The following is a 13663-nucleotide window of genomic DNA, read 5'->3' as shown; positions in this document are numbered from 1 at the left end:
AATGATACCTTTGACATTTCTGTCTACAGCTCTCCACAGATGTTTCCTATGGAGTATCAGACAGATCTTCCAAGAAGAACCATAAAGATTCATTTCTTTCTGAACTAAAGGCACTGGCTTGAGAACTAAGCATGCAAATCTTGCCCTGTCAATCACTCCTCAGCTCTTCTCCCAAGGGAGCTGCATACAGAAGGACAGGCACTTGATCATCTCTCAGAACTTAGTAATGTGGGGTTGGAACATGCGGTCCATCCATAATGCTTAGCTACGGATTGCCCATCATCACAACCCAGCTTCACCTCAAAGTCTGGACAGTTTCCCTCTCTCGTCCCTGCATGTTATATGGCATAAAACCACAGCGACAGTGCATTTCCATGGCACAGGAAGAGGGAGAGACCATGAAGGACACCTAGTCATTGGCAATTCTAACTCACAGATTGGCAGCAGTGAGAGGAGTTTGTTTACAATCTTTACCATTGCTCTGCCCATCTGTACTTCACACTTGTCAACAGACATTATTCTTCCTCAAGGGAGAATGGCTAGAGGTGACCCCAGGGAAGTGGCAAGAGATAGATCATTTACTCTCCTATCAAACATTGATCCTCTCCTTGTAAGTGTTAAAGTAGATATCCTATACAGAGAAGTTCATCAAGTAGAGGTGGCTTCCTTCAGTGAAAGCTAAAAAAAAAAAAAGGGGGGTCAATTTGAGAAAGCCTATGAAATGCCCAATTATTTAATTATAAAGATTTTATTTTCACATCTCAAAATATTTTCTATGAGAAGAAAATCTAACTCGTTGCAATCAGCTGTGTACAGCCCTGCAAACTCGACATAGACCATGGATCTGAAACACAAGTGGTGTGTAAAATATTTTGAGATTTTTTTTTCCTTCATTACAAATGAAGCTGACAGTGTGAACTGAGAAAATAGACACAGGAGCAGAGTGGCATTTATGGGATGGCATTACCCCCAAGGCAAGTGACTCAGGGCAATTGGTGAGAAGAGTGGTTCCCAGGAGCTAGTTCAGAGCCAAGGCACTGTGTGAAGTGAGTGCCTGAAGGAAGGAGCTCGCAGATAGTTACCACACCCCACTGCATCATCGGCTCAGAGCGCCCACCGACACACGTGAACCCACCAAAGAGAACTACGCAAGATCGGTGACCCAAAAACGTGAGGGGCTAATGGCATGGTTAGCAAAGGTGGCCACCCTCAGAGCTCCCATGTCTACAGGTATTCTGCACAGGGTAACTCACAAGTCCTCAAGACTGATGCATCTGGTGACTTTCTGTTTACTGCTCTATTACCACACAAAGGATAGAACATACCTTGCAGTAAAAGGCACCATAGTGCTGACAGAAAGACCAAGACTTTAGGGCTCATAGGGCATTCTGCATGAGGTAGCAAAACATTGTAGATGGACATTTGATCAAAAAGAAACCGATTCCTCTACGAGACACCACTCCTAAGGGCACACACATTTTTCAGTTGCATAGGTAGAATGTTTAACCCATATATATATATATATATATATATATATATATATATATATATATATATATATATATATATATATATATATATATATATATATATGCATACAGATAGCACACTTGTGATTACCTTGAACAATCAGCATCACAAGATCTGTTTTTCAAACATTGTCACTGAATTGTCTCCAATCAGTGGGTAAAGTCGTCTTGTAGGGAATGCACACAGGATGTGTCTGTTACACGTCTTCAATCAAAATGCACGTTTCAGCAGGAAATTAAAAGTCTTCTGGGCAATGAGCTCACAAGCCGTATCCATGCTGAACATACCTCCTAATAGGAGAATGCTGTGGATGTCTCTCTGGAGCATTTCATGTGACTCCATCTTATAAAGAATCCCGGAGTTTGCTAGGAATGTGATTGTTCTCAGTGCTTGCAGCATCAGTTCCCAGAAGCATGTCTGGGTCAATTCCATGACTGTCATAAATCTCTTCTGAGCAATGGAAGAACAGGCACTAGCCTTCTGGGTGGCAGAAATCTGGGTTTCAGCTGCTCATGAAGCCTTTACTCTCCATATGTACATGATGTCTGAAGGGATCCGAGACTATAGGAGATGCTCCCCAGGAGGGCCGTTCCCTTAAGGAATTGCAGATGCACTTGGTGCAGAGTCTGAAAAGCATTCTTGTACAACTTGGGGTTACAAGGATCCTGGTTAAGCATTTAGATGGTATTGTGCAAAAGAGGAGAGGCTGCGGGAGAAACACTGCTTGTGTACCCCATGAACCCTATATTCTTCAAGGAGAACCATGATGCTTGCAGGCCTGCTTAAATCAGCATGTAATGGAGAGGCTGGACTGCAGTTGTGGAACACGTTGTCTGGGGTTCGTGAGTCACTCGTCCTCTACCATTTGGAAAATTACTGTTTCTCTGCCAAAGCATCACTGCATTTCTGCACGGTGTGTGTGTGCATGCATGCATGGGCATGCTCAAACACGCTTGTGCTCACACACGTGTGTGAAGTTGGAGCATCCAGTAAGGAAGTATTAGGGCATCTTTTTTGGGTGCCTTTTTTCTCTAGGCGGGTGGCTAAGCCTGCAGAGAGAATCTGTACTGTGTGCTAGAAAGACAGCCTTCCTTCCTGACTTTGCCTTAAACAGTTCAAGTAAGATGAACTGTGCTCCTCAAAATTCAATTTCAAAAATAAATGCATATGCAATTTGTGTTTGTGAAGAAGTAAGAAACCAAAACACCAGTAAAAATAAATGCAATGTTTAAATTTACTGTCTACTGCTTTCCTTCACATAGATTTCTTTGAAGAAAGAGACACTTTAAGAAATCCAATCCTTTACGAAACGATTCTCAGATTTTCATAAACTGCTAAAAATGGCTGAACTCTGATTCTGCTGAGGGAATGGTATCATAGACTCAGTATTTTTTTCCTGTCTTGAAGACTAATCCGCTAGGCTCCTCTTCCTTATGGAGGTATAGACTGGACCCACTACACACGGATTCCCTTAGATTCTACTTCTTTTGAGATAGAAACCAGAAAATTTCCACTTTAAATAAGACAAAGCACGCTGGCATCCACCATCACTTGGATTTGGACCGTGGACCTCAACAGCTCACCCTCCACCTCATCCTCCAGAGAGACTCGATGCCTCGGGAGATTTCAAGTTTGCACAGGTAGAGGAACAATGATGAAAATCCCTTCAGTTTTTCAGTTATAAATCCCATTAAGCTTTACTATAAAATTCAAATAGAGTGTTTCTAATTTTAGTGTTAAATGAGGCTGGTCTATTCAGTAGACTATTTGCATAAAATTAAAAAAAAAAAACCCAGAGTTTTAGGAAGTAAAATTGACTAATCTGAACCTTCACATTTTAAACCCCTTGTAGCTTCTTACTAATAAGACTGAACAAGGGAGAACTGTCCCAGCGGTCTCTTTTTAGCAGTTGAAGGGAATTATGGGAAGACTTTTGGGCCAATTCACAATGTCCACTCAGTTTTCCTCAAATCCTTCAAGTGGCCCTTCTTGGAGAGAAGGACGGCCATAGCAGCTTCTAGAGTTGGTCCTGAAGTTGTAGACTGCTTCAGTTTCTGCTTTTCTCCTTTATGCTTTCTATTTCTTCTTTGACATTTATACAGTTTGAACTACCTGCCATGAAATAGTTCTCACCCTAAAATACATTTTAAATTACTGTATAATTAAAACTATGTTATCAAATTAAGTTATAGGCTAAATTGCAGTTTATGGGCTCACTTGTCCCAAATATAGTTGCTCAAGCATTTCTAATTCCTCATGTAGCAGCTTATCTGTCAAGGGCATATAGGCAGCAATGCACCATGGGAGGAGATGGGGATCCAGGTTCCTTCCACCTTATTGCTCCTCATCCCTTAAGTATCATAATCCTTGCCTGCTCAAAGCTGACTTAGCTCCACATCTGTTTCCACCACAGTTCACTGGTGCGAAGTAGCCTCGTGGTTTGAAGTAGCTGCAAAGGAGGATGGGAAATGTAGTTTCTGGTTGGATACGGATTTAAATGAAGCCATGAAAATACCTTACCCATCATACAACTTCCTGTGTCCTCTAGGAATGTCTGGGTTTAGGAGGCAGACTATAATGGAGGCATCTGGACACTTTTTCCCCCTGTGAAGGACCATGTATGTGTTAAGCAGTTTAGGCTTTGCACACTATATGGGAGTCTCTGTCGACTCAACTTTGCTGTCAGTGCAAAAGTAGACACACATTATACATAAATGATATAGCTGTTGCATTAGCTCTCCACTGTGCCGTTAACAAATTACCATGAATTTAGAAGTTTATAACAACACATTTTATCACAGTTACCTGGGTTATGAGCCTAAGCACAGTTAAGTTTGTCTTTTTAGAATCTCATTAAGTCAAAGTATCAGCTATACTGTGTAACCTACTTCCAGGCTCTTGGAGATCTCTGCAGGATTTCTTTCCGGCCACAGGGCTCTGGGTCTCAAATCTTGCTGGCTACATTCTCAGTCACTTCCTGAGTCACCCATAGTCCCTTACCATATGACCCTAACCACATGCTCTCTCCTAACAGGTTCAGTTGTCTTTAGAGTGAGTTGGGCATCTAGAGATCTGTATTCTAATGGCGTTCTACTGAGAAAGACACAATACGCAGAGCCATACCGCACTGACCCCTGGTATAATAAACAAATAGCGAAGACATCATTTAAGGCAAAATGAAATCAAAGTATCATGTACCCTGTATGCATGTGCAACTGTGGATATACAACAGTGGCCTGCATGGTCAGAGGAAAACCTCAGGTGCTGGTCCTTGCCTTCCTTCTGGTTTGAAGCAGTCTCTCTTGTTTCCCACTGCCCACATTAAACTCGCTAGGCTGTGAGTTTCCAGGATGCACCAGTTTCTGTTTCCCATTTCTCTCATAGGAACGCTGAGATCACAGATGCTCACATTGCTCGTCTTGCTTTTATGCGCATTCTGGAGACTTGAACTCAGGTTAGCAGGCCTGAGCAGCAAGTACACTTACCTACAGAGCCATCTCCCCAGCCTGAGGCAAAGATTTCTTAAAGCCAAAAGGACCATGTGGAAAGGTACTCACCAAACAGACAGACAAGCAAAACTATGTTTCTTATTCCAGTGCTATCAGGCGCCTACGACCACAATAGTTAGTTAAAAGAAAATTAAGAAGTGACAGCTTAGCATTACAGTAGAAAAGAAGGAGTTACTGTTAGAACACAAAATAAATTCAAAGAGAAAATCTTTCATAAGACTGTTGGCAATTTTGACATTAATTCAAGCTCAACTGGAGCCTTTTCAGTAGAAAGCCTATTTTCTCAGGGGCTGTAAAAAAAATACCACTAACACTTGCATGTGATCACGGAAATCAGAGTTTGACAAAATGTTTAACACAAATTATCTCACTTAATCCTCAAAACCTTGTTATTATTTAGATTATTATTCCTATTAAGGAATTATTATTTGTATTAAGGCCAAGAGAAATGATCTTTTAGCAAATTGCAATTTGTTTAATATATGCACAGCAAACATGAACTGGGGCATGACTTGGGCACTGGCTGAGGGGCCAAGTCCATTACGTGCTATTTGGTGGATAATGGGACCCTTTGAAGGCAGGGAAATGGAATAATTAGTAGGATTAGTGTTTAATTAGCCCGGAATGAAGTCTGGGCTGAAAGAGAGCTGGACTGGATGCAGGGTCATGTGAAGGCAAAGACGTTGGTGGCTTGGACACGGGAGAGACCTAGAAATACATTTATATTAGGTCATAAAAAAACGACAGCCCTTGGTGCGGGACTGACGCCTGTCTAGCTCACTAGTTGTAGCAGCTGTGCTAGTCACTGCCCAGCACACTCTAGCCATATAGATTGGTTGGTTCTTAAATACACTAATAAGCCTTTTCTAACCTCTGGGGTGTTTGTTGCATGAAGCAGACTGTCTGAAATGTTTTTTTCTATAATTCCATTCTGCCATTGTTTCTTATCCAAGTCTCGCTCCCCAGAGAATCCTTCCAGAAACCTACCATCCCAGGTTTGGTTCCACGTTGGAGATTTTCTTAATAAAATCCAATTATACCTACCTCACCTCTGCCAATTTACTGCATGATTATCCACTTTCTTGACCCTTGCATTGTATTTCAAGTGGGTAGGGACTGTGTTTGTTTTGCACATCATGGACACATAGTGGCTAGGTATGCAGAATTCTTGGCAACATGTTATTTGGTGAATATTTATTAAGAAAATAAATATCTGACCTTCAAGGCCCTTGTACTTACTGCACTGTACACATCTGAGTATCTTTAAAAAAAAAAAAACATTTCTTCTTCAGTCTTGGAACTACTAACACAATATATTTCTAGTAGAAAACAGTGTTTCCGTTGTCAGTCTGTGGACTGATACAAACTATATAACTCCCAGTGAAGGAGAATGTTAAGGGTGGGAGGGAAGGGCTGATAGAAAGGCTTGGGGAGTGAATTCTTATTCATTGATGGAAGGAGCAGAAACACTGAAATAACTGTTTGGGGAAACAATGTTGAAATATACATCAGAGGCCTCGAAATAAATATAAACACATTTAAGGCATTTGTATATGTATTTACCTGTCTGGAAATATAGAAACCAAACCATTTATCACAACCAAATAAGCACTTCTGACCCTACTATTATCCTGCTAAAGGAACATCACAATAAATGAGTCCTAAAGGACTGAGTTCATCAAACTCCCCTCAAGGCCCAGGGATCTGTGTGGGAGAGGAGGTGGAAAGACTGTGAGAGCCAGAGCTGGCTCCCAGATACAACAGGACTGAAGCACATGTGAACTCATGGTGACTTGGACCACATGCATGGGATCTGCAGAGGTCAAGCCAGCCAAAACCCCAAGGCGAGCTAGGGGACGTGGATGCAAGTTCGACTCCAAGTTTGTTGTACCTTTTTTTGAATGTTTTTGTTTGTTTGTTTGGGTTTTTTTGTTTTGTTTTGAATTCGAGACAGGGTTTCTCTGTGTAGCCCTGGCTGTCCTAGAACTCACTCTGTCAACCAGGCTGGCCTCGAACTCAGAAATCTGCCTGCCTCTGCCTTCCAAGTGCTGGGATTAAAGGCATGTGCCACCACTGCTGGCCCAAATGTGTTTTTTAAGAGAGAAAGAACATGAAGTTGAGAGAGTGGGTGGGAGAGCAATCGCAGAGGAGTTGAGTGAAGAACATGACCAAAATAGATTGCATGAAACCCTCAAAATACTAAATAAGAACACAAAAAGGGCACTTCTAGGGTTTGAAATGGCAAAGTAGAACAGCTGGGTATTTTTGCCCCTAATGGGAAACTGTTGCTATTATAATAAAAATTAGCATTAAAGATAAAAACAGAAAATAAATCTTCACACTTTTGCAAAAGCAATTCCATTTCTACAAATCTCTGGTAATAACACCGAGAGATATCTGGTTTATCATTGTATGTCAGCAGGTTCTTCATTAACATTTTAAAAAGTGGAAATCATCTAAATGCCTAACAATAGAGGAGGTTTAACTTACTCAAATGATGGTTTATTTACTATAGATTAAAATTATGTTCTGGATAATAAGGATATGAAAAATGTCCAAGTTATAATACAACATAAAAAATTAAACTATAGCACAACCTCAATTTGCTAGGAAAAGAAGAAAATGAATAAGAAAAAAAGTATGGCCAGGAAATTTAAGAAGTGAAAAACCCACTAAAATGCTATTAATGGCCATTTCTGGATGACAAGACTCCACAGGTTCACACTGGTTCATTCTGATTTTTATGTATTTCCTAATTTAAAATAACCACAGAAGTACCATCATCTTTGCAGAAGGTATTTACTCCCCGTTCTAATGAGTAATTCTCTTTCTAGCAAACCATCAAGTGCTTCGGGATGAGAAAATGCTCTGAGAAATTTATCACCAGGCAATTCCATCACTGTGCATGGAGAATGAATGCCCTTAAAGAAACCTTCATGACTTAGCCTGCTAAGAGTGATACAAGACAGTCTTTTTGTGTTAACTTGACACAAGCTAGAGAAAAAGGAATCTTAATCCAGTAAATGCCTCTACGGAATCAGCCTGTAGGAAGTCTGTCGGACATTCTCTTGATTATTGATGTGGGAGGGCCCAGCTCATTGTGGGCAGTGCCACCCTGTAACACTTGCTTTCTGCTATAACCCCAACTTTCAATTCTAAGCAACAACATTCTTTATGAACAGTACAGGCATCGTGGTACTGGAGGTAAGTGAGCACTGGATTACCGACCCAGGACCCTCACATGAGAAATGTGCTCAACTGTAATTGCTCTGTTTGCTAAACTACAGGATGTTCTGAAACCACACTCCTTCAAGTGAAGAAGCCTGTGTCTGAGCCTCTCCCTCCTTCCCCTGGAAACAAGGTAAGACATTTCATTAGCACAATTTTCTAGTAATTTTCCCCCCTCGGAAATCATGTATTTATACAGAGTCACGGTTTAAAATACATTATAAAATAAAAATATTGTACACTTGAGTTTAAATGATTCTAAGGTAGAAAATTTTTATTGACTGAAACCAATGAACATATATATCCATAAAAGGAGGATGCATAAAGTTTCTGAGTGAAAATGTAAGATTCCCATGTCATACTCATTACAGGTCAAGTTCTCATTCACAATCTGAAACACTGAGAAGTGCACTGTTAGTAATTTGCAGAGACATATGTAAACCTAGATGTTTCTAAAGTCATTAAAGTCAGGAACATTCAGGGGGAGTCAAGGGGAGCACAGTGGGATTAACTCACAGCAGTACTGGCACCACTTTAGATTTCTTTCCTGCACTATACCTCAAGCAAAAGAATGTTGTAGGACAAATGCCAAAACATTTAACGGCCTGCAGCTGCTTCCCTAATTAATTACTGTAATGGGTAAGGTTCCATACTCTGCTAGGGCACCATCATACCTTGTGCCTACAGACCTTCCCTGATCCCTGAAAGCAACCTGACAGAAAAACAGCATGGCATTCACTTCTTACTTCTTTCAGTTTTCTCAACAATTGCTCTTGGCTCCTGTGAGGAAAGAAGGCACATTCGAAACGCAGTGCTCCCATTGTGATCTTCCATCACTGCTATCTGTCTAAGATGCAATAAGTCATATTATCTGTAGCAATAGAGTCACCGAATCCTCTAGAAAATATACTTGGGCAGTCTCTCTTCAGTGTGAAAGAGTGAGGTCGCCGGAATGTGATGGCGAAGGAAGCCAGTCTTCAAGAACATCATGTGAGGGAGTCCAGCTGTGCTTGTATGGTCTCCAGCTATTTACACAGACAAAATAAAGACAGCAGTGAGTGAAGGGAATAACCACATACAAAATGGTTAGAAACATGCAAACCAAAGGGAAACGGAGGCAGCAGGAACTCCGTGCAGTGAACCACACACGGCATAACTCCAGCTATTTACACAGACAAAATAAAGACAGCAGTGAGTGAAGGGAATAAACCACATACAAAATGGTTAGAAACATGCAAACCAAAGGGAAACGGAGGCAGCAGGAACTCCATGCAGTGAACCACACACGGCATAACGGTTAACACTCAAGCTGCTTTTCTCGATGTGTAAAGACATTAGGATTTAGGCTTGTCATTTAATGTTTTTACATTCACGAAGGAAGAAGACTTTTAAGAATTACTGTCTTAAGTGCACTTAGCTATTTTAGTAAATTGTCACTACATGGTAAGACTTTAACGTTTGGTAGTTAGTGAGATGCATTGGAAAGAAAAATGAAACACGCTCAAAGATAAATCTCTAAAATCTGTCAGCTTCCCTTTATCCTTGAGCTCAGCCATTTTTGTACGTCAGGTGGTCTACATGTAATGGGCCAGTGGCTGTGGGGAGCACACAGTGCCCCGATTAATTCTACACAAAACACTAATCCTAACTATCTCTTAGTTATTGTTTTCTTTCTGATTTAGTTTTCAGATTCTCTTCATCTTGGTTTTGCCTCTTCCTGCTGTGAAATATAAGTTGTTTATAGGAGTTTAAAGAATTTGGCCCTATAATTTGCCTATAATAAGGCATTCAAAAATAAAAATTCATTAAAACAAGGAATCATTACAAAACTTGTATATACTAGAAAACATTTATAAACACAGACCTTGTTGTAGAAATCGAACAACTCCTTGTGATTGAATTCCACTAGAACTTTCTCCATGTCCTGTAAAGAAACAAGGGGAAAGATATTCAGTTATAAGCAGTGCACACTGCATTTCCCACTCTCCAGGTAGTCTGGGAATATGGGATTCTTAGAACTCAAAAAAATCACTGGGTAACATTCCATCTGAGCAAAAGCTTTCAACTCTACAAGGACATCTTTCTTTAAGTTGACTCCACAAAAGTTAATAAAATTTAAGCTAGCAAGAGAACAATTTAATTATCTTTTCTTCAATACAGAGAAAATACAAGAGATTATATTTCATTTTTCTCAGCAGTCGATTTAAAATCTAGTAAATATCATTATGCAGACACTGGACATGGTGTACCTGATGGAACTCATCCAGCCACCAATGTCTCATATGGGCATAGCCCCTGCCTCCAAGCACTGTTCTGACAGTTACAATCTTAACGTGCTAAGATCAGTGCCTCCTTTAATGGACACTCGCTAAAGCTAACAGTTAACACAACAGTTTCAAAGCCAGAACTTTGCCCTCTGCTTTGACCACGTGACACAGAGTGAGCATCAAGACTGAAGAGGTGGGAGGGAAGCTGTTGTAAACAGACATTAATTCTAGAACTTAACCTGGTCAATTTCACTATATCAACTTAATTCTCAGCTTCTGTGTTGTTCTTGTTTTAAAAAAAAAATCTGTTTTGATGGTTTCCATTTTTATAACAAAGCCAAAAATTTCAAACCAAGTTATCTCCAGCTAACTCTTAGGTCAGTGGACTGAATCAGAAACAGTACCTCCCTCTTCATGAAGCCTAAGCAGTAGGGGACCAACCTGCACAGTTCTTTACACACTTAAGCCTTAGAGAAGGGGAAGCTTATCACCTATGTAGCCTGGTCCCTTAGGAATGGCGTATATATGACAGTTGTGAACTCTATTAAAAAATATTTGGCTGATTGGCACACATCATTAAACATGCAAAAGTCTAACCAGCATGATGCAGTGATACAATATTTTCCCTGAAGTTAGAAGGGTTCCATGTCAAAGCTAAGAGGGAATTAGTGGGAAACAACTATATAAAATAACTGATTCACCTAACCCTAAACCCAGCACTAAAGGAGGTTGTATTTTGCTTTAGTCTGTTTTAAGGTGGTGTTTCCTAAAATGTTACAATAGGAGAAGGAATAATGGAATGCACTTATTAAAGGAACCATAGCTACTGTGACAGCATGTGGCAGACTAAAAAACACTAAGTCATCCTTCTTCTGCAAAGGCACTGAACTAACAAAACACAGACCAGAATGTGTCTGCGAGAACCCTAGATATATTAGTGCACACCGGTGGAATTGCTGTGACTGGAAAAAATATAAAAAATGACAAGTGAAAGTGCATGGGGAGATTGGATCCCTGCACAACATCACTATAAAGTGCTGCAACCCCCTCAGAAATTTTGCCTGAGGCTGGAGATGGCTCCGCAGCTCACAGCACCCACTAGAGGTGGTTCACAACTGCCTGAAACTCAAGCTCCCCTAGACGATGGCTTCTCTCAGCCTCCAAGGAGACCTGCACTAAAGTGCACACCTCCGCAAATACAAAATCAAAAATAAAAATCTTAAAGGAAAAAGAGCATGAAGGTTCATTAAAAATTAAAGGCAAGGCAGAGACTGAAGAGATGGCTCAGCTGTTAGCAATGACCACTGCTCTCACAGAGGACCCAAGTTTGGTCCTAGTAAAATGGAGATTTGTAAGGGTTTTGGGGGTAGTGCTTTCTTTATAAAAATCTGTATGGAGACACAGATGTGCACACAAAAGGATCTGCTGTCATTTTACATCAAGATCACATGGAACAATCCCTGTTTTTATGTCCTGTTTAAAAATTAAAAACTGTGTTTATGAATGTGCCTGCATGTCTGTCTGTGCCCGTGTGCACATCTGGCACCCCGGGGAGGACAGAGGAGAGTGTGGAGGTTCTCTTTCACCGTCTATACAAGGTACAGAAGTTTTGTCCATTGAGAGAAACAAGCTTTTAACAGTGTCTCTGCACTTTAATATCTACACAAATCAGTGGCTACTCTGACCCAACCAAGAAGATAGAAAATCATTTACAGTCCAGGAGATTTAGAATTTTGGGGATGCTGCTCTTTGGGGTAACTGGACAGCTAACATCTTTCCTCAACTTTATATCCTTCTTCCTTTTGAGTCAATTCATGGTTCACTAGCCCCTCTGTTGAGAGAGAAGAGAAAAGGGTTGAGATTCAACTCTGTCACCTCAGCTACCATCAACTGTAACAATGGGTTCTGTGGAAGAAAATAATAAAAAAGCCCAGCTAAAGTAGTTTCAGGAACTGAAATTAGATGAGGGATTCTCCACTTGCTTCCTGCCTACCCTGTAACTGTCACTGTCACCAGAAAGTGAGTGTCTGTCCCAGCACCAAAGGACTGACTGTCTTAGATGTGTTGACTAAACAGTAGCTCAGGTGCCAACAGTGTAGACATCAGGCTCACAGGTAGAGACATGCTATGGAGTCCTAAGTCCCATCGTTCCTCCTCGCGGTCCTAGAACTCGAGCTCTGTTCTGGGCTGAAGAGCGTCTCCCTTGAACTCACGCAGTAGAACACTAACCCTGAAGCACAAATGCCACTGCACCTCTGGACAGAACTGGAGGGTAGTCAGAAGAGTGGGCCCTAAGCCAGCATCTCTTAAAGCGAAGACGAGGACAGCTTCATGTTTAAAGTAAGCACAATGTAAAGGTACCAGTGGGAGACGGTCATTTTCATTTTCTAGCCCAGAAGACAGGCTTCAGGACCTGATGCTCCACAGCCTGATCTGGGTCTTCTTCTCTACTAGTGTGAAGAAATAACTTCATGCTGAAGTACGTCTGTGTCACTTTGTTATGACAGCCTGTTATGACTGGAACATTCGGTCTCCCTCTGACCCCACCCCCACCCCCACATAAGCCCATAAGTTAAAGGCTTGGACCCCAGCTGGTGGCCCAACTTTGGAAGATGATTTGGAGGTAGCTGGAAGAACCAGACTTTTGGGGGCTTAGATTGTGTCCTTGTCCCTTCCTGTCTGTCCTCTTCCTGCTTTGCCAGTACCGTGACATAGGCAGCCTTTACCAAAAACTCCTAAAGCCTACTCAAGACAACTTTAACTGCCACATTTAAATTTATAAATTAAATAAGTATTTCCCCTCTTCAAGTTGTTTTCTCAGGCATTTTGTTATTTAAACAAAAACAAATAAAAAAGCAAAATTAAAACCCAGACTAATAGAGAGTCATTGAAAGCCAATGTAGGTCCTTCTATCTCTTTCTGAGATTAAAGTAAAAATCTATTACCCATTCCACCCCCACCCCAACACCCCCATGTAGCCCTGGATCCTGGAACTCACTTTGTAGATGAGGTTTGCTTCAAGTTCAGAGCTCTACCAGCCTCTGCCTCCTGAGTGCTGAGATTAAAAGTGTGTGCCACCTCTGCCTGGCAAAAATCTTACTCTTAAAAGCAATGGGAATCACTGAAGAC

The 13663-nt window shown here is 41.1% G+C and overlaps 1 protein-coding gene across 1 annotated transcript in view; it reads right to left on the bottom strand.

The window, feature by feature from the left end:
• Positions 1 to 8989: 8989 nt before the first annotated feature.
• The window catches only part of Commd10 (COMM domain containing 10), a 123231-nt gene continuing 118557 nt past the window's right edge, over positions 8990 to 13663 (bottom strand). The window contains exons 6-7 of the mRNA XM_021214947.2: positions 10132 to 10191; positions 8990 to 9292 (exon numbers count right to left, since the gene is read on the bottom strand). Coding sequence (XP_021070606.1) covers positions 9254 to 9292; positions 10132 to 10191 — 99 coding nt within the window. The 3' untranslated portion in view covers positions 8990 to 9253. The remainder of the gene's footprint in view (positions 9293 to 10131; positions 10192 to 13663) is intronic.

This window comes from Mus pahari, chromosome 15 (genome assembly GCF_900095145.1).
Source record: "Mus pahari chromosome 15, PAHARI_EIJ_v1.1, whole genome shotgun sequence".
NCBI lineage: Eukaryota > Metazoa > Chordata > Mammalia > Rodentia > Muridae > Mus > Mus pahari.
Note: the sequence above shows the minus strand (reverse complement) of the source record. Positions and strands in the feature narration are given on the sequence as shown.